This window comes from Oncorhynchus gorbuscha, linkage group LG12 (assembly GCF_021184085.1).
Source record: "Oncorhynchus gorbuscha isolate QuinsamMale2020 ecotype Even-year linkage group LG12, OgorEven_v1.0, whole genome shotgun sequence".
NCBI classification, from domain to species: domain Eukaryota; kingdom Metazoa; phylum Chordata; class Actinopteri; order Salmoniformes; family Salmonidae; genus Oncorhynchus; species Oncorhynchus gorbuscha.
This window is the reverse complement of record NC_060184.1, coordinates 39672126-39692869: the sequence shown is the minus strand read 5'-3', so window position 1 is coordinate 39692869 and position 20744 is coordinate 39672126. Positions and strand designations below refer to the sequence as shown.

The 20744-nt window shown below is 44.9% G+C and overlaps 1 protein-coding gene across 3 annotated transcripts in view; it reads left to right on the top strand.

Annotated features, from left to right (window-relative positions):
- Positions 1–5486: 5486 nt before the first annotated feature.
- Positions 5487–20744, top strand: part of LOC123990996 (1-phosphatidylinositol 4,5-bisphosphate phosphodiesterase beta-1-like) — a 256259-nt gene continuing 241001 nt past the window's right edge. For 2 of the 3 annotated variants that reach the window (XM_046292086.1, XM_046292087.1), the window contains exons 1-2: positions 5490–5820; positions 15413–15490. In XM_046292086.1, coding sequence (XP_046148042.1) covers positions 5722–5820; positions 15413–15490 — 177 coding nt within the window. In that variant the 5' untranslated portion in view covers positions 5490–5721. Of the gene's footprint in view, positions 5821–15412; positions 15491–20744 lie in introns of all 3 variants that reach the window. The other variant, XR_006830736.1, reaches the window with a different exon arrangement.

Genomic DNA, 20744 nt, shown 5'->3' with positions numbered 1-20744 from the left:
TACTACTCCCTCCCGTCTGTCTGACTGTACTACTCCCTCCTGTCTGTCTGACTGTACTACTCCCTCCCGTCTGTCTGACTGTACAACTCCCTCCCTCACGTCTGTCTGACTGTACTGCTCCCTCCCTCCCATCTGTCTGACTGTACTACTTCCTCCCGTCTGTCTGACTGTACTACTTCCTCCCGTCTGTCTGACTGTACTACTCCCTCCCGTCTGTCTGACTGTACTACTCCCTCCCGTCTGTCTGACTGTACTACTCCCTCCCTCACTCCCGTCTGTCTGACTGTACTACTCCCTCCCTCACGTCTGTCTGACTGTACTACTCCCTCCCATCTGTCTGACTGTACTACTCACTCCCGTCTGTCTGACTGTACTACTCCCTCCCGTCTGTCTGACTGTACTACTCCCTCCCGTCTGTCTGACTGTACTACTCCCTCCTGTCTGTCTTACTGTACTACTCCCTGCCGTCTGTCTGACTGTACTACTCCTCCCGTCTGTCTGACTGTATTACTCCCTCCCTCACTCCCGTCTGTCTGACTGTACTACTCCCTCCCTCACGTCTGTCTGACTGTACTACTCCCTCCCATCTGTCTGACTGTACTACTCACTCCCGTCTGTCTGACTGTACTACTCCCTCCCGTCTGTCTGACTGTACTACTCCCTCCCGTCTGTCTGACTGTACTACTCCCTCCTGTCTGTCTGACTGTATTACTCCCTCCCTCACTCCCGTCTGTCTGACTGTACTACTCCCTCCCTCACGTCAGTCTGACTGTACTACTCCCTCCCATCTGTCTGACTGTACTACTCACTCCCGTCTGTCTGACTGTACTACTCCCTCCCGTCTGTCTGACTGTACTACTCCCTCCCGTCTGTCTGACTGTACTACTCCCTCCTGTCTGTCTGACTGTACTACTCCCTCCTGTCTGTCTGTACTACTCCCTCCTGTCTGTTTGACTGTACTACTCCCTCCTGTCTGTCTGTACTACTCCCTCCTGTCTGTCTGTCTGTACTACTCCCTCCTGTCTGTTTGACTGTACTACTCCCTCCTGTCTGTCTGTACTACTCCCTCCTGTCTGTTTGACTGTACTACTCCCTCCCGTCTGTCTGACTGTACTACTCCCTCCCGTCTGTCTGACTGTACTACTCCCTCCTGTCTGTCTGACTGTACTACTCCCTCCTGTCTGTCTGTACTACTCCCTCCTGTCTGTTTGACTGTACTACCCCCTCCTGTCTGTCTGTACTACTCCCTCCTGTCTGTCTGTCTGTACTACTCCCTCCTGTCTGTTTGACTGTACTACTCCCTCCTGTCTGTCTGTACTACTCCCTCCTGTCTGTCTGACTGTACTACTCCCTCCTGTCTGTCTGACTGTACTACTCCCTCCTGTCTGTCTGTACTACTCCCTCCTGTCTGTCTGTCTGTACTACTCCCTCCTGTCTGTTTGATTGTACTACTCCATCCTGTCTGTCTGTCTGTACTACTCCCTCCTGTCTGTTTGACTGTACTACTCCATCCTGTCAGTCTGTCTGTACTACTCCATCCTGTCTGTCTGTCTGTACTACTCCCTCCTGTCTGTCTGTCTGTACTACTCCCTCCTGTCTGTTTGACTGTACTACTCCCTCCTGTCTGTTTGACTGTACTACTCCCTCCTGTCTGTCTGACTGTACTACTCCCTCCTGTCTGTCTGTCTGTACTACTCCCTCCTGTCTGTCTGACTGTACTACTCCCTCCTGTCTGTCTGTACTACTCCCTCCTGTCTGTCTGTCTGTACTACTCCCTCCTGTCTGTTTGACTGTACTACTCCATCCTGTCTGTCTGACTGTACTACTCCCTCCTGTCTGTCTCCGTCCTGTCTTTCTGAGTCCAGGTCAGCGCAAGGCAGGTTCCGTTCAGATTATGTTTTGTTTCCATGTCACTGTCCCCCGATGACACAATTTACGAGGCTGAGGGCTGCCTTGTTTGTTTTTTTTTGTCATGGAATTTCAATCACTTCAACAGGGACTGAGACCTGATGACTGCTTCATAAGTCAGCAGAAAAGTCTTTGAGCAGTGACACATATCCTCGTACGAGACTCCCGCTCCCTTCACACTATCTCCTGTAGATCTTTCCTCCAGGCCCACGATCGCACCTGTCATTAACTGTGCGTGGAGAGAAGCAGGGGAACAACTTCAGATCTGACAAGAAACAACGTGTGACAGTCTTAGCAGTGCTGGTAGTAAGAAACTATACTGAAATGGTCTGAACGCTACAAGAGCCAGTGCTGACTGTTTCATGTGCCTCTGACGGCCATGGTCTTATGGCGCCACCATGTGGTAGAAATACAGAACTGACAATCCCATGTGGTGAAAGTGACCACACAGGCTGTATTGGCAGCTGAAAAACAGCAGGTGGAGCCATGTTTACTCTCTATAGCACCTGCAGGGTTCACATAGGGGACAATGCGGTTAACAGTTAGTCCTTTCAGCTGATCTAACGGCGTAAAACACAACGAAATCACTCAAATCTCTGGTGGTTATAATTATATGGTATATTATTTATAATATGCCCAAAGGTTTATCATATAGAGACAAAGGAGATGATTGTGGACTACAGGAAAAAGAGGACCGAGCACGTCCCCATTCTCATCGACGGGGCTGCAGTGGAGCAGGTTGAGATGTTCAAGGTCCTTGGTGTCCACATCACCAACAAACTAACACGGTCCAAACACACCATGACAGTCATAAAGTGGGCACGACAAAACCTTTTCCCCTTCAGAAGACTGAAAAGGTTTGTCATGGGTCCTCAGATCCTCAAAACGTTCTACAGCTGCACCATCGAGAGCATCCTGACTGGTTGCATCACTGCCTGGTATGGCAACTGCTCGGCCTCTGACCACAAGGCACTACAGAGGGTAGTGCAAATGGCCCAGTACATCACTGGGGCCAAGCTTCCTGCCATCCAGGACCTCTATACCAGGCGGTGTCAGAGGAAGGCCCAAAAAAATTGTCAAAGACTCCAGCCACCCTAGTCATAGACTGTTCTTTTTGCTACCACACGGCAAGCAGTACCGGAGCACCAAGTCTAGGTCCAAGAGGCTTCTAAACAGCTTCTACCCCCAAGCCATAAGACTCCTGGACATCTAGTCAATCAAATGGCTACCCAGACTATTTTCATTGCCTCCCCCCTCTCCACACCACTGCCACTCTATGTTGTTATCTATACATAGTCACTTTATTTACCTCTACCTACATGTACATACTACCTCAACTAACCGGTGCCCCCGCACGTTGACTCTGTACCGGCACCCCCCTGTATATATTGTTATTTTTTACTGCTCTTTAAGGACTAAATCTTATCTGTATTTTCTGAATCTGCACTGTTGGTTAGGGGCTCGTAAGTAAGCATTTCACTATAAGGTCTACTACACCTGTTGCATTCGGCGCATGTGACCAACAAAATTTGATTTGATTTGGTTCATGATTTATAACACACATGTTCCCCAATAATACATCATATAATGGCTCCATCTGAGGTGGATTTGATTAAGCGTTGACTTAGATCTGGACTACATAACAAAAGTCTCTCGTGAGAGACTGCATGTAACACAGGATTTGGTTCTGGGTTTTGAGGCTACTTCAACATAGGAGCTAAAGCAGGACTACGTTATACATTCACTGTAATAATCCACATAAGGCTATGCTGGTTGTGTTGTGTTAATATCACAGCTACTGGCCTCTAGCGTAGAGCCTTTCCAGTCGGGATGGATGTCCTTAACCTTCTGCTGTAGAGCGTGGACTGACCAGTTGGTGACTGAAGGGCATATGGACTTGGCAAAATGTGGCTTGGCAGCTCCCAACATTCGCTAGACTATCATACTGCAGTATGGTATGCCCAGGGGGTTGGAGTGTACTGCGCCATTCAGAGAAATGTTACCGCAGTGTTTTTGTGTTTGACATGAGTGTAACGGTTCCGTAACTACAGAAGCTGGGAGACGGGAAACAAGTACAGGGTGAGGATTTGATAATAAATAGACATGAAACTAAACAAGACCAGCGTCTGGACAAGAGAAACAAAACAGCATCGATGCAGAGACACGGGAATGAAAGTGAGGAAGTGACAGATATAGGGGAGGCAATCAGTGACGTGATGAAGTCCAGGTGAGTCCGATGAAGCGTCGGTGCGTGTAATGATGCTGACAGGTGTGCGTAATGATGAGCAGCCTGGAGACCTCGAGCGCCAGAGAGGGGGAGCGGGAGCAGAAGTGACAATGAGAACCTATTGCATTGGTCTCAAAAGAATTGCATCCACCCTTGGCAATTGGATATTCTAATAGGGTTTTCTCTTAAAAGTGAAATGCACACAGTAATTGGAGGCTTTCTCTGTATGGTTTCCAACCGCTTGCTATAGATGGTAGATTATTATAGTAGATCTGTGTTTGTAATAAGCTGAGTACACTGTAGCTGGCTTGTCTGTAACACTTCACATCAGACATTTAATTTGAATTATTTTTAATTGCACCTTTATTTTACTAGGCAAGTCAGTTAAGAACAAATTCTTATTTTCAATGACAGCCTAGGAACAGTGGGTTAACTGCCTGTTCAGCGGCAGAACAACAGATTTGTACCTTGTCAGCTCAGGGATTTGAACTTGCAACCTTTCAGTTACTAGTCCAACGCTCTAACCACTAGGCTACCCTGCCGCCCAGACATGACTTGAGGCTGTGGGTGATCCAAGTGACCTAACACTGACTTCAAACACATATTTGTTTGTCCCCCGTACGACTATTTTAAAAATAGCTCTTTGTAAGATGAACTGAAGCCACATGTCTCTCTCCTCTGGGCTGCCATGTTGACACACACACATACACACACACACACCTAAGGTGTGTGCGTGTGTCTGTCTGCATTTGTGTGTGTGTGTGTGTCTGTCCACTGACCACCAAGAGGAACATGGCTTAAGCGGTTTGAATATTGTTACATCCCTTTCTGGACGTTTTAGGAAGTAACAGTGCTCTCGCTCTCTCTTTCTCTCTGTGTGTGTGTGTGGTTTGTTTTTACTATCCTTGTCGGACCAGAAGTCCTCGATAGTAAAACAAGGAACAATTTTGGGACATTTTGCCGGGTCCCCACAAGGAAAAAAGTCTTTTTAGGTTTAGGGGTTAGGTTTAGGGTTACAATTAGGATTAGGGGTTAGGTTTAGGGTTAGAAGTTAGGGTTAATTTTAGGTTAGGGTTTTGGGGTTGGGGTTAAAGGTTCGGTTACGGGTTAGGTTTAGAGTTAGGGAGAATAGGATTTTGAATGGGAATCAATTGTTTGGTCCCCACAAGCATAGTAGAAGTGTGTGCAGGCCGACTATCCACATTGCCTTGAGCGCAGGGAGGCGCTAGATCACATAGAGCCACGGAACTCGTTCCCCGCATTGACTGTTTTTAAATAGGAGTGCAGACACTCACTCATTCAAAGTCTCTACCCCCCTCCCCTCTTTCTGAAACTGCATCAGCCGTCATCAGCGGACTTCACCCAGTCCCTCAGCTGAGCCTGCTTTCTTGTCCAACTCGCGTCAGGGAGCTTCAAAGCGGAGACCCGCAGCCCCATGCTGGAATGAGATACTGCCAACACTAGTGGAGCTTCCATCAGCCTTTCGTTCCTCAGCAGAAGCGTCGTTTCGTTTAGGAAAGAAAAAGGAGAAAGCGATTTAAAACCGTTTATTTATTTTTTGTCGGTTGAGGAGAGTAGATGAGTCAATGGCCGGGGCTCAGCCAGGAGTTCATGCGCTGCAGCTCAAGCCGGTGTCCGTGAGCGAGAGCCTGAGAAAGGGCAGCAAATTCATGAAATGGGATGATGTAAGTATTATTTGATTTTTTGGGGGAGTGGGACTGGTTTATCACTGTCTGTTATGTAGCCAATGTGTGGTGCACAGTTACCACTGCACTGAAACGGATGTCTTATACATTTGCCACGGTGCAACAGTCTCCACTGCCTGCTTGGGGGAATATCGTTCCACCACTGTTCGACTTTTGGCTACAGAAAGCGCTACAGTTGTGGGTGACGATGTCAAACGCAATTCGAAATGTTGGCGTAAATGTCACGGTGAGCGTGCGCGTGTGTGCACAAGCCCGCTTTTTCAGATTGAGAATGAGAGGTCATTGCCTTGAATGCACTGCTTTACACAGAAACCCGACACAGTAGTATGCCATTTAATCACACTCGTTTTGACTTGTACAACTCCACATTCATCGATGTAAGGCTATAATACCATTGAACGCTAGCAACCTCTGAATGAGTGGTCTATTGGGATCATCAGTCACTCTCGCCAGCCTGTAACAGCAAAATGACCTTGATTAGAATGTATTGCTCACCGCTGTCAAGCACAGCTCTGCTACAACATAGCGTCTCTGGGTGAGATGAGCCTACAGGAGAAGGCTACTGCAAAGCACTTCCCATAGTCATTTCTAATAGGTAACGCTACAGCAACGGGTTTTATTTGAACACAGTGATCATGTGGAAAGACCACGTTTTTTTGTTGTTGTTTTGCCTTTTACAAAAAAATAAGGTATTGTTACCTTTTATAGACAGCCTGTGCAGCTTCAAATAAATAACCTACACTTGTCTTAATAAGCAATTCATTAATAAGGACATTTTTGGTGGTTTGCGTTGGAAATGCCATGCACCTGCCACCTGTGTGTTGTTGACTGCCAGCGGGACTGTTGCCTGACGCAGAGCCGCGCAAATGAGCAGGAACATTGATTGCACAACGATGACAGTGTGTGTGTATTCAGATATTTGGATAGGCATCAGACGCAGTCACTGTTGATAAACTCAACAAGTAGACTAGGCAAATTATGTGGGTGGGTCTACTTTAAAAAAATGGTTTTACTCATATTTGTTTAGAAATGTTATTAGGCTTTATGGTCATTGTGAGTCATACATAGCAATTAAACAAATTATCTCTCTTTCTCTCTGCGTGGGGCGGTATGTTGTGAGAAGGGGTGTGAGGTGTGTGCGGTGCTAGCCAGGTTTTTTAGAGTGCCGATGAGGGTGGGGACTTCCGTGACCTCTCTCCACACCCCATAGCCTAAGGTCTTTCCTGACACACACACACAGAGCGCACTCTCACCGTTTTCACATGCACTCCTTCCTCCCTCCCTCCGTCCCCCCTTTCCCTCAGTGGAAAGAGTGAAAAATGAAAGAGAGGGAGGGAAGGAGAGAGAGATACATTCAGACGTACATAAATCATTGAGCATGTTCTCAATCAAAACCTTTCCCCCTGGTGCAACTTGCATGTCAGAAGAGGCGTGACACGGTAGTCATGGGACACCTTGAACATACACGACGAACCCGTGGAGCGAGGAAAGTGCAATATTGAGACGAGGTGGAGACCAAATCCTCTCAGCAGGGCGGAGATGGCATGGAGTGGCCAGAATACAGGCACTTTGATTCACTGCCTGAGACGAGTGTTGTAGAGAGAGAGAGAGAGAGAGAGAGAGAGAGAGAGAGAGAGAGAGAGAGAGAGAGAGAGAGAGAGAGAGAGAGAGAGAGAGAGAGAGAGAGAGAGAGAGAGAGAGAGAGAGAGAGAGAGAGAGAGAGAGAGAGAGAGAGAGAGAGAGAGAGAGAGAGAGAGAGAGAGAGAGAGAGAGAGAGAGAGAGAGAGAGAGAGAGAGAGAGAGAGAGAGAGAGAGAGAGAGAGAGAATGCAGAGAATGAGAGATGGGAAAAGGGGGAGAGAGAAGAGGAGAATAAGGAAAGCATTATTTCTCATACCAAATCCTTTCTGGGGGTTTGAAGATAAATTGCCTCCATAGACTCTGTCTGTACTGTTAACCACCCAGACAGTGTTAGAAAACCCAAGCGAAACAATCAGAACACAACCCTTTTTGGCCCCATCCCCTTTTCTAGGCGATGGCTAATGGTACAACCCTTAAATCTTCATCAGCAGTAATGGGACGAAATACTACTGTGACGGGTGAATTCCCAAGGCCACAAAGGCTGTCGCCACTCAGTCTGCCTGCTTCCCTCTGTCTCTTCACTCAAAGGAGAGCTGAGACAACCTGTTACCGATCACAATTACTCCGAAATGGGAAAAATTCCTTTAATTATGACAATTTCCTTCCCTCGTGTAAGATTTTGTCCAGAGCTAATTGAGAAAACCTTTTAGCTCTTAGCAGCCGATACTCTGAGATTGTGTGTGAATTCAGACCCAGGAGTCTCTAAGAATTCCATAATGACTCAATGTGTTTGTAGCTGTGGCCAGGGAGAGTGGGGACATCAATATAAATGCAAAAAAAGAAATGTCACTGTCAACGGCCTTTATTTTCAGCATACTTAACATGTGTAAATATTTGTATGAACATAACAAGATTCAACAACTGAGACATGAACTGAACAAGTTCCACAGACATGTGACGAACATAAATTGAATAATGTGTGCCTAAACAGAGGGGGGTCAAAATCAAAAGTAACAGTCAGTATCTGGTGTGGCCACCAGCTGCATTAAGTACTATAGGGCATCTCCTACTCATGGACTGCACCAGATTTGCCAGTTCTTGCTGTGAGATGTTACCCCACTCCTCCACCAAGGCACCTGCAAGTTCCCGGACATTTCTGGGGGGAATGGCCCGAGCCCTCACCCTCCGATCCAACAGGTCCCAGATGTGCTCAATGGGATTGAGATCCGGGCTCTTTGCTGGCCATGGTAGAACACTGAAATCACACACAGAACGAGCAGTACGACTAGTGGCATTGTCATGCTGGAGGGTCATGTCAGCATGAGCCTGCAGGAAGGGTACCACATGGGGGAGGAATGTCTTCCCTGTAACGCACAGCGTTGAGATTGCCTGCAATGACAACAAGCTCAGTCCGATGATGCTGTGACACACCGTCCCAGACCATGACGGACCCTCCACGTCCAAAACGATCCCGCTCCAGAGTACAGGCCTCGGTGTTACGCTCATTCCTTCAACGATAAACGCGAATCCGACCATCACCCCTGGTAAGTCAATACCGTAACTCATCAGTGAATAGCACTTTTTGCCAGTCCTGTCTGGTCCAGCGACGTTGGGTTTGTGCCCATAGGCGACGTTGTTGGCGGTGATGTCTGGTGAGGACCTGCCTTACAACAGGCCTACAAGCCCTCAATCCAGCCTCTCCCAGCCTATTGCGGACAGTCTGAGCACTGATGGAGGGATCGGGCAGTTGTTGTTGCCATCCTGTACCTGTCCCGCTGGTGTGATCTTCAAATGTACCAATAATGTGCAGGTATTGTTACACGTGGTCTGCCACTGCGAGGACGATCAGCTGTCTGTCCTGTCTCCCTGTAGCACCGTCTTAGGCGTCTCAAAGTACAGACATTGCAATTTATTGCCCTGGACACATCTGCAGTCCACATGCCTCCTTGCAGCATGCCTAAGGCACGTTCACGAAGATGAGCAGGGACCCTGGGCATTTTTCTTTTGGTGTTTTTCAGAGTCAGTAGAAAGGCCTCTTTAGTGTCCTAAGTTTTCATAACTGTGACCTTAATTGCCTACCGTCTGTAAGCTGTTTGTGTCTTAACGACCGTTCCACAGGTACATGTTCATGAATTGTTTAGCATGGGAAACAGTGTTTAAACCCTTTCCAATGAAGATCTGTGAAGTTATTTGGATTTTTAACTAATTATCTTTAAAAGACAGGGTCCTGTTTCTTTATGAAATCGTAGTTTTTCAATCAAATAAATGGTTTGAGTTGCACAAAATGGAACATCACGTTGCAGATAAAGTTTGGAATGACAATAATTTTTGTACACATCTAAAGACGTTTTAGGGTGTTTTTGGAGCTTATGTTCATCATGTTTTATTTAGAGCCCAACCGATATGGAATTTTTACCAATATATCTGCTAATATATTATTTTTGTTGAGGTGGAATGAAAAACATATCTATATATATTTTTAACCAAATTGTGCTCAAAGGACTAAATTATGATTATTTTTTAATTTTTAAAATGTATTTTTACCCCGTTTTTCTCCCCAATTTCGTGGTATCCACTTGTTTAGTAGCTACTATCTTGTCTCATCGCTACAACTCCCGTACGGGCTCGGTGTAACGGCGTTTGTCTGTTGAATGAAGAAAGTCAAACCGAAATGCAGCGTGTAGGTTACTCATGACTTTAATGAACAGAATAGCGGTACATGAAATAACTGAAATACAAAAACAACAGAACGGAACGTGAAACTAATTACAGCCTATCTGGTGACTACAACACAGAGACAGGAACAAACACCCACAAAATACAAAGAGAAACTCAGGCTGCCTAAATACGGTTCCTAATCAGAGACAACGATAAGCACCTGACTCCAATTGAGAATCGCCTCAGGCAGCCAAGCCTAACAACACCCCTAATCACCCCTAAACAAACCCCAATACGAAACACAACATATAAACCCATGTCACACCCTGGCCTACCCAAACATATAACAAAAACACAAAATACAATGACCAAGGCGTGACATTCGGGAGAGACAAAGGTTGAAAGTCATGCGTCCTCCGATACACAACCCAACCAAGCCGCACTGCTTCAGCGCGCATCCAACCCGGAAGCCAGCCGCACCAATGTGTCGGAGGAAACACTGTGCACCTGGCAACCTTGATTAGCGCGCACTGCGCCCGGCCCGCCACTGGAGTCGCTGGTGCGCGATGGGACAAGAATATCCCTACCGGCCAACCCCTCCCTAACCCGGACAACGCTAGGCCAATTGTACGTCGCCCCACGGACCTCCTGGTCATGACAGAGCCTGGGCGCGAACCCAGGTCTCTGGTGGCACAGCTGGCGCCACCCAGCTGTGCCACTGCTGTTCACAAATGCGCTCCATCCAACCTCAATGAGCTCGAGATGTTTTGCAAGGAGAAATGGGAAAGAATTTCAGTCTCTCTATGTGCAAAACTGATAGAGACATACCCCAAGCGACTTACAGCTGTAATCACAGCAAAAGGAGGTGCTACAAAGTATTAACTTAAGGGGGCTGAATAATTTTGCACGCCCAATTTTTCAGTTTTTGAAATGTTAAAAAAGTTTGAAATATCCAATAAATGTCGTTCCACTTCATGATTATGTCCCACTTGTTGTTGATTCTTCACCAAAAAATACAGTTTTATATCTTTATGTTTGAAGCCTGAAATGTGGCAAAAGGTCGCAAAGTTCAAGGGGGAATATATCCAAATACTTTCACAAGGCACTGTAACTAGCATGAGGAAGTCTATCACTGGTTGGTGTAAGTTTCTCAAAACCAAGTGATATCTAGAGGTTGACCGATTAATCGGAATGGCTGGTTAATTAGGGACGATTTCAAGTTTTCATAACAATCGGTAATCGGCATTTTTGGACACCGATTGTGGCCGATTACATTGCACTCCACGAGGAGACTGCGTGGCAGGCTGACTACATGTTACACGAGTGCAGCAAGGAACCAAGGTAAGTTGCTAGCTAGCATTAAACTTATCTTATAGAAAAACAACTACACATGGTTGATGATATTACTAGTTTATCTAGCTTGTCCTGCGTTGCATATAATCGATGCGGTGCCTGTTAATTTCTCATCGAATCACAGCCGACTTCGCCAAAAGGGGTGATGATTTAACAAGCGCTTTTGCAAAAAAAGCACGATCGTTGCACCAATGTGTACCTAACAATAAACGTCAATGCCTTTCTTTAAAATCAATACACAAGTATATATTTTTAAACCTACATGTTTAGTTAATATTGCCTGCTAACATGAATTTCTTTTAACTAGGGAAATTGTGTCACTTCACTTGCGTTCCGTGCAAGCAGAGTCTGTGTATATGCAGCAGTTTGGTCCGCCTGGCTCGTTGCGAACTGTGTGAATACCATTTCTTCCTGACAAATACCGTAATTAATTTGCCAGAATTGTACATAATTATGACATAACATTGAAGGTTGTACAATGGAACAGCAATATTTAGACTTAGGGATGCCACCCGTTAGATAAAATACGGAACGGTTCCGTATTTCATTGAAAGAATAAATGTTTTGTTTTCGAAATGATAGGTCATTAATATGGTCAAATCCGGAAAGTATGGCTTGTATTTCTGTGTGTTATTATGTTATAATTAAGTCTATGATTTGATATTTGATAGAGCAGTCTGACTGAGCGGTGGTAGGCAGCAGCAGGCATGTAAGCATTCATTGAAACAGCACTTTCGTGCATTTGCCAGCAGCTCTTCGCAATGCTTCAAGTGAGCTGTTTATGACTTCAAGCGTATCAACCCCCGAGATTAGGCTGGTGTAACCGATGTAAAATGGCTAGCTAGTTAGCGGGGTGCGCGCTAATAGGGTTTCAATCGGTGACGTCATTCGCTCTGAGACCTTGAAGTACTTGTTCCCCTTGCTCTGCAAGGGCCGCGGATTTTGTGGAGCGATGGGTAACGATGCTTTGAGGGTAGCTGTTGTCGATGTGTCCCAGGTTCAAGCCCAGGTAGGGGCGATGAGAGGGACGGAAGCTATACTGTTACACTGGCAATACTATAGTGCCTATAAGAACATCCAATAGTCAAAGGTATATGAAATACAAATGGCATAGAGAGAAATAGTCCTATAATTCCTATAATAACTACAACCTTAAACCTATCACCTGGGAATATTGAAGACTCATGTTAAAAGGAACCACCAGCTTTCATATCTTCTGAGCAAGGAACTTAAACGTTAGCTTTTTTATATGGCACATATTGCACCTTTACTTTCTTCTCCAACACTTTGTTTTTGCATTATTTAAACCAAATTGAACATGTTTCATTATTTATTTGAGACTAAATTGATTTTATTGATGTATTATATTAATTTAAAATAACTGTTCATTCAGCACTGTTGTAATTATCATTATTACAAATATATAAATTGGCCGATTAATCCGTATCGGTATCGGCGTTGAAAAATCATAATCGGGTTGACCTCTAGTGATATCGCCCAAAAAGTGTATAATACAATATCCCATTTACATCAAAAATAGAGATTTGGTTGAAAAAATATATGTACTTCTCCTTTAAGGGGAGGAGAATCTGGACCACATCGTTACTCAGATTGTCACTGGTTACCAGCCATCTTTAGATCTCTCAGTCTGATATACAACATCATCCATGAAATCCTCTGTGAAGTTTAGGACTAAAAGTTGTAACATTCTGCTGAAGACAAACACTTAGCCATGCCCAGACCTAATTTGTGTCATCATTGTGATCGTAATACCATTACTCGATATAGTGCATCTTTCATCTGATCTGTTATAAGTCATGGCATGCTTTTCATGTGTGTAAGTTGACCATTTGCGATTTTATTTTCTCTCTCTCTCTCTCTCTCTCTCTCTCTCTTTCTGTCTCTCTGTCTCTCTCTGTCTATATGGAATAGAGTAGGATTGATACGATTGCAATCAACTCTGTTTAGAGTGGTCAGCGGGTACATCAGGTAACACCAGTTCAGGTTACCCTGTTACAGGTGACCAGAACCCAATGATGATCTCTCACCCACCAACCCTCTGTTTCCAGTCAGACAGCTATAGGTCGTAGAAATCTTCTAAATGCTAGACCTCTTGGGCCAGTTTCCCAGATCCAGGCTAAACCTACTCCTGGACTAAAAAGGGATTCGCCATTGAATATGCTTTTTAGTCCAGGACTAGTAACTGACCCCCTAGTAACTAAGACAGTCCTTATTTTAAATCACAAGGGAGAAAAAAAATAGAAACATGTTTCATGAGCTGGAATAAATGATCCCAGAAATGTTCCATATGTACAACAAGCTTATTTATCTCAAATAGTTTTTTTGTGCAAAAATGTGTTTACATCCCTGTTTAGTGAGTATTTCTCCTTGCCAAGATAATCCATCCACCTGACAGGTGTGGCATATTAAGAAGCTGATTTAACAGCATGATCATTACACAGGTGAATTTCTGCAAACTGTCAGAAACGGTCTCAGGGCAGCTCATCTGTGCGCTCGTTGACCTCACCAGGGTCTTGACCTGACTGCAGTTCGGCATTGTAACCAACTTCAGTGGGCAAATGCTCACCTTCGATGGCCACAGGCACGCTGGAGAAGTGTGCACTTCACGGATGAATCCCGATTTCAACTGTACCGGGCAGATGGCCGAGTGGTTTTCTGATGAGCCCCATGGTGGCAGTGAGGTTATGGTATGGGGAGGCGTAAGCTACGGACAACGAACACAATTGCATTTTATCGATGGCAATTTGAATAAGACAGAGATGTCATGACGAGATCCTGAGGCCCATGTTATCGTGCCATTCATCCGCTGCCATCACCTCATACTCACCAGACATGTCACCCATTGAGCATGTTTGGGATGCTCTGGATCGACATGTACGACAGTGTGTTCCAGTTCCCGACAATATCCAGCAACTTTGGACAGCCATTGAAGAGGACAGGGACAACATTCCACATGGCCACAATCAGCAGCCTGATCAACTCTATGTGATGGAAATGTATCTCTCTGCATGAGGCAAATGGTGGTCACACCAGATACTGACTGGTCTTCTAATCCACTTCACTTTTTTTAAGGGAGCTTTGACCAACAGATCTGTATTCCCAGTCATGGTAAATCCATAGATTAGGGCCTGTTTTGGCTGATTTCCTTATATGAACTGAAACTCAGTAAAATCTTAAATTGTTGCATGTTGCGTTTCCATTTTTCTTCAGCGTATTTAATCTGCCCCCTCACATGATGTCATAGCACGCATACAACCTTCAACATAGTGAACACCATACTGTAGTGGACCTATACCATTTTAAAAGGACTGCTGTGGACTCTGGTCAAAAGTAGTGCACTATACAGGGAATAGGGTGCCATTTGGGAAGCTGACTTTGTCTTAGACACTTTTTTTTCAGAATCTATTATGTCTGATTCTCTGATGCAGCATGGGCGATATCTTGGAATCCTTTTGAAGAGTCCCAGCTTCACAGTGTGTCCAATTGTACTCTGTGTATTCCTGTATGATTCATCAGGCCGAGGACAGGCAGACAACCAGTCAGTGTGTTCAGCTGAGTGCTGTGCTGGGCTGGCAACTATGGACAGAAACGCCACGGCTTTTTATAGAAGCAGCCAACAGTATCTGCCTTTGCTACGTTGTGTAAAGACGGCCCTGGGCTGAGACTGTTACTGTGTGTGTGTGTGTGGTGACATAATGCCTTGGTGTTGTCCTTTTGTAGGATGGTGTGTCAAAGACAATAGCATAATACGCGGCAGGTTTCTTCTGTTTCAATACACACACCCGGCAGCTCTCTCCTGTTTCAATCAAAGCCCGCTGTTTTAAGCACAGCGGAACGGAAGCAGTTCTCTGTCGCATTCAATCACGCAACTAAATGATACACACACTTTAACAACATGTGCTCTGTTCAGCACACACATTTCCAGCTCTCACAAATGGAATGCTTTCCTCTCTCAACAGGACTCCACTACGGTGACCCCTGTGACCTTACGAGTCGACCCCCAGGGCTACTTCCTGTACTGGACTGACCAGAACAAGGTGAGAGCAAAGATATTACACAGAAGATAATAACAAAGGAATTTCACAGATTGGAGATCATTTTGGTAACATCCCATTTCCTTTTCATAGTTGAGAGAACTTTGGTTGAACCAGGAAACAGTTGTTTATTTGTAAAGGTCGACATGTCAGAGATACTCTTCATTTAGATGGAAGTGCCTTTAGAAGGAATTGGGTTGTCCGTAGTGTAGCACTGAGAGATAATGTTGCTCTATGAAACTGTAGACGCAGCATCCCAGCACCACTCCTAAAATACTACCCTAAGCAGGTGAGGCAGGACATACTCACAGATCAGTGGTCAATGTCCTGCTCAGGGTGGGTTTTGTTGGGGTAGAACTGGAGTTGACAGCTACTCCCTGCCCCCACTTCCCCTCATAATCAACAACAACAACAACAACAACAACAACAACAACAACAACAACAACAACACACAAGTCACGAGCAATATATTGTTTGAGTGGCTCTTGGCAGTTGATGTTTGGCTCTTACTAGCTTTACCTTCTTACTGCAATCCTATGTGGGAGGTGATCCCGAGCTGAATCAGTGACATTTGCACAGGCAGCTATCCCTAGAAACCACCAGGGTCACATCTGTCCTTACTACAAGAACCAGTCAGAGGAGAGGGGAAAATATATAGCCACTACCCCCTAAGAGCGGAGGCTATTAGTAAAGAGAGCAGGAAAAGACCAGAGGTGTATAGAGGTGGCGTCTCAGTCAGCAGTCCTGTCCCTGCCCCGGTCTGGTGGTATAGTGAAATAACTCCATCTGTTTCAACACAAAATCAATGGCTCTAACTGTGACTAGCTCTGCTGAGGCACACACACACACACACACACACACACACACACACACACACACACACACACACACACACACACACACACACACACACACACACACACACACACACACACACACACACACACACACGTAGATAATATAAAGCCAGCAAGTCATCACTTCTGCCCTCTGCAGTATATAAATACAGACAGCTTGCTACTGGCCCTGATTTTTACTTACCACATAATTACCTCTGGTTCTAAGTACATTAATGTACCCTTGCAATTTGTACCTTAAAAGGAGACAATGGTGTACCTTAGGGGACAAGATAGTAAAGGTACAAAAGCATACCTTTGGAAAAGGTACACATTTGCCTTTTTAGGGTATCACCATAGGGACAAAGCAGCTTGTTTTCCTGTTGGCAAAAATGTAGCTCTAAAAGTTTTTTTGCTGTTGTTCAACACTGCAGGGTGTAATGCCTTATTTGCATATTTCCCAGGGTGCCTTTCAAGTGAATTTTAGTTACCAGTACCACCCATGACTGTGTTTGCTAGTGACAGAGTCATGTTTGTTGCATTCAAAGGCCTCCAGGACCATAACCTTCACATAGTGAGTGCCTATGTGAATATTTTATATTTGAAATTAAACTCTTTATGACAATACATGACATACTGTAGGTCATAACACAACGTTCTGAAACTGCTGGGTTGCAGGCCACATCAGGCAAGTCACGTTATGCTGGCTTTCAAAGTGATATGAAATTCCTATTGGAATCCAGACAGATTTAGGATTTCCAAACATGTTCAATGAGCATGCAATCAACGAGCATGAAAAAACACACATTGAATTTTTGTTTTTATCAACCTGCAATTAGACATACTGGGAAATATGATAGTGATGGGTGTGGTTTTTGAGAGTATGTGATGACTGTACCTTAATATTCAAAATATTGTGAACAAAAATGTACCATTACACTAGATTATCTGCATGTACCGTGTGAGATTATATGTGTACCTCTGAAGGTAAATTGTGTGTTTTTTAAAATATTTTTGTATCCCCGGCAACAATACTGAACCCTAACCGTACCATTTTATTTCTGAGAGTGTACTATCAACAAACTATATTTCTCCCTAACACAGAGCATCTCCTTGTAGGAACACAGAGGTGTGTGTCTGGAAGAGAATGTGCATTTGTACAGTATGTGTGTGTACATGCCTGCACATCCTGTATACGCAGTGTTAATGTACTGTTACAATGTGTATTCGTGAAGGATGGATGGGGGGGGGGATCAGTACAGTAGAGTATTGGGACGCAATATCATTTTGATTATCGATTCTACAGATTTTTTTGATTCAAATCTGCATTTCTCCTCTTATACTTTGGCCCCAATCTTCTTTATAAAAGGCGAGGCAACATGTTTTCAGCTCTTTTATTTCCCGGACTGATCAACACTTGTGTTTACTATGGCTCTCTCATGTCCCTCTGCAGCAGACAGTATAGTGAATTGTGTCTTGAACTGCGAAACGCAGTACAATAGCTGTGTCGAATTGCAATCGTGATGCATATAGTATCGTAACACATATTGTATAGACACTTAAGTATGGGGGTAGTATCTGATGTGAGGTCCATGCCTTGGTTTTGAAGGTGTGTGCTTTATGTATTTGTTTTTTGGGCGTACCGTGATAAACGTACCATTACACACGTCCTTACACATGTGCCCACGTCCTTACACATGTGCACTGTCCTGTCCACTGTGTGTGTGTGTGTGTGTGTGTGTGTGTGTGTGTGTGTGTGTGTGTGTGTGTGTGTGTGTGTGTGTGTGTGTGTGTGTGTGTGTGTGTGTGTGTGTGTGTGTGTGTGTGTGTGTGTGTGTGTGTGCGTGCGTGCAACATCCTGGTGGCCTGCAGAGCTGGAGCATTCCTTACATTCCTCAGGGGAAGAGAAGCAGTGGACAGATCGTGCCTCTATAGCTGTTACACACACACACACACACACACACACACACACACACACACACACACACACACACACACACACACACACACACACACACACACACACACACACACACACACACACACATATACAGCTTATTGTAGTATTTACTCAGCCGACCATGTGTGTGGGGGAGCGTGCATGCATGCGTGCATACATTTTTTTATAAAAGCCTGTCTCACAAGCACAGTAACGATTGCCTCTATTTGTATCCCTTAGATGAATTCTTACAGGGAGACTGCCAGGCAGTTTAGTTTAAAGGGGATTACGTACTTTTGTTCAGTGGTGGTAGTTATCCAGGTGCTTGTATGTGGTTGAGTGGGATCAAGACATCTGGCCGGAACTATTCAATGCCATGTTTCAGTGCAAAACCGAAGAACGTGCCCAAACCGCTCAGTGAGAGAAATCCTGGCACTGAATCGTGGCGCTGTGTGCCTGCTGTGTGCGTGCGTGTGTTTGTGCATGTGTGTGTCTGTGCATGCGTGTTTGTGAATGAGTCCAGCATCCCAGCATCTGTGTCTCTCTGCCATGTTGTATTCTTAAACAGACCGCCGGTATGTAAACTCACGCGGTCATAATACTGAGATGTTAGTGTGTGTGTCTCCAAGTCCATTTGTCTCTTGTTTTATGTCCCCGTGTGTACTCCCTCAACCCGACCAGACCTAATCCGCACCCCTCGGAATCACGTACATGCACAAATGTGCACACACACACACACACACACACACACACAAAAACAAACACCACCAGGCCAAAAGTTCACTCATCACTCATCACCGATATTGTCTTAACAGAGGATTAACATGACACACACCTCTGTACGCTACGGCCAATGTTGTTGGCTAGTTTACATATCCCTGTCGTTCCATAGGCAGTGTCATGGCAACTAGAGAACAGCCTATCTCAGTCACTATCAGCACACAAAACATTTGGCTATAGATTTTACATATGGTGTGTGACACACACACACACACACACACACACACACACACACACACACACACACACACACACACACACACACACACACACACACACACACACACACACACACACACACACACACACACACACACACACACACACACACACACACACACACACACACACACACACATTCCTTCACTGCCCAACAAGCAACAGGTGCCTCTGTGAAGGGTATAAATAAAGTATTCTCCCATTGGTGGAGAGCGCTTCTCAGGAAAGCGTTGCGTAATCTGGAGTGTTTGATGGACCTCACCAAATGAACAGCCATTTGGTCTAGTTGCCATGGTAGCCTTGAAATGCCAGGTGCAGTCGTCTCTTATTCCGTCTTCGGATTTTCAATGAGTTGCTTTTGTTATCGATCTCATCTGATGTTTGCGCTCCATTCAGGTTATTGGAGCTGCGTGTGACCGTGCGTATTGTGCATGCATTCGTGCGCGCGCGTGTGCATGCATGTGTGTTTGTGCGTGTGCGTGCGCGTGTGTGTGTTGTGAAGGAGGGTCAGGTCAGGGAGAAGGGTGGAAGGTTTCTCTAGGGACACTCCAGTTTCAGATCCCAGCCTCACTAAATGGCATGTCTCTCAGTTACAGTTGGTGGTGAGGCAAAGACGGTTTTGTACATAGTATAGTTGCGCTACACAGATTTGAATAGAGTATTACAGAATTGAATAGAATAAGAGATGTGTAAATGAATTACCCTTCAGCGTATTGTACTATTTGCAGCTGTGCTCATCTACAGCGTGGGAAGGCAGCTAATCTCTGCAAGAGTAGCCTTTTTGACCTGAAATAAGTGTTGTTGTTGATAGGGTAATTCTAGTTACCCTAGTGCTACCTAGCTTCCTACTCTATCATTGCGTTGAACTGCTGAATGCTCAGTACTTGTGGCTGTGAAGTGTTGGAACATTGACTTGGACTGGTTTCAGGTCCATTTGTGACTGATAATTGGTGGCTGTGTCCGTTGGAGGGGGTAGTTTTCTTCACCTCTGCTCGGCAATCAGCAATTATAGGGCCGTAAAAGAACTTTTATTTCTTCATGTCTTTTATGTTTTGGATCTCAAAATTACAAGTTCTTAATAGAAAAAAAACAAATAAATTGGGCGTTCCAAGTCCACAACAATGCTTAAACCACATCAAGAGACCACTTTTGAGGTCTTTGAAAAATTTGAGGAATGTAGATTTTTGGGTGTAGTTACCCTTCAATTCCAGATTTTTTTATTAGCATCATCGCTAACGGCTACACAAAGTGTTAGACGCGCATACTGCACATACACAGATAGGGGGAATTCTCTTTGCCTCTTGGATTTGGAGGAAATACGAATCACTGTTGCAGTCTGTTCATGTCTTATGATAAACTTGGGAACATTTATTTATTTGGTTCCCTACTAAGTTCAATAAATGTTACGATATTGTTGAATTCCATTTTAATGTCTGGATTCCGTGATTCTGTCCGCATTCTCCGCATTAAGGATTTTATAGGG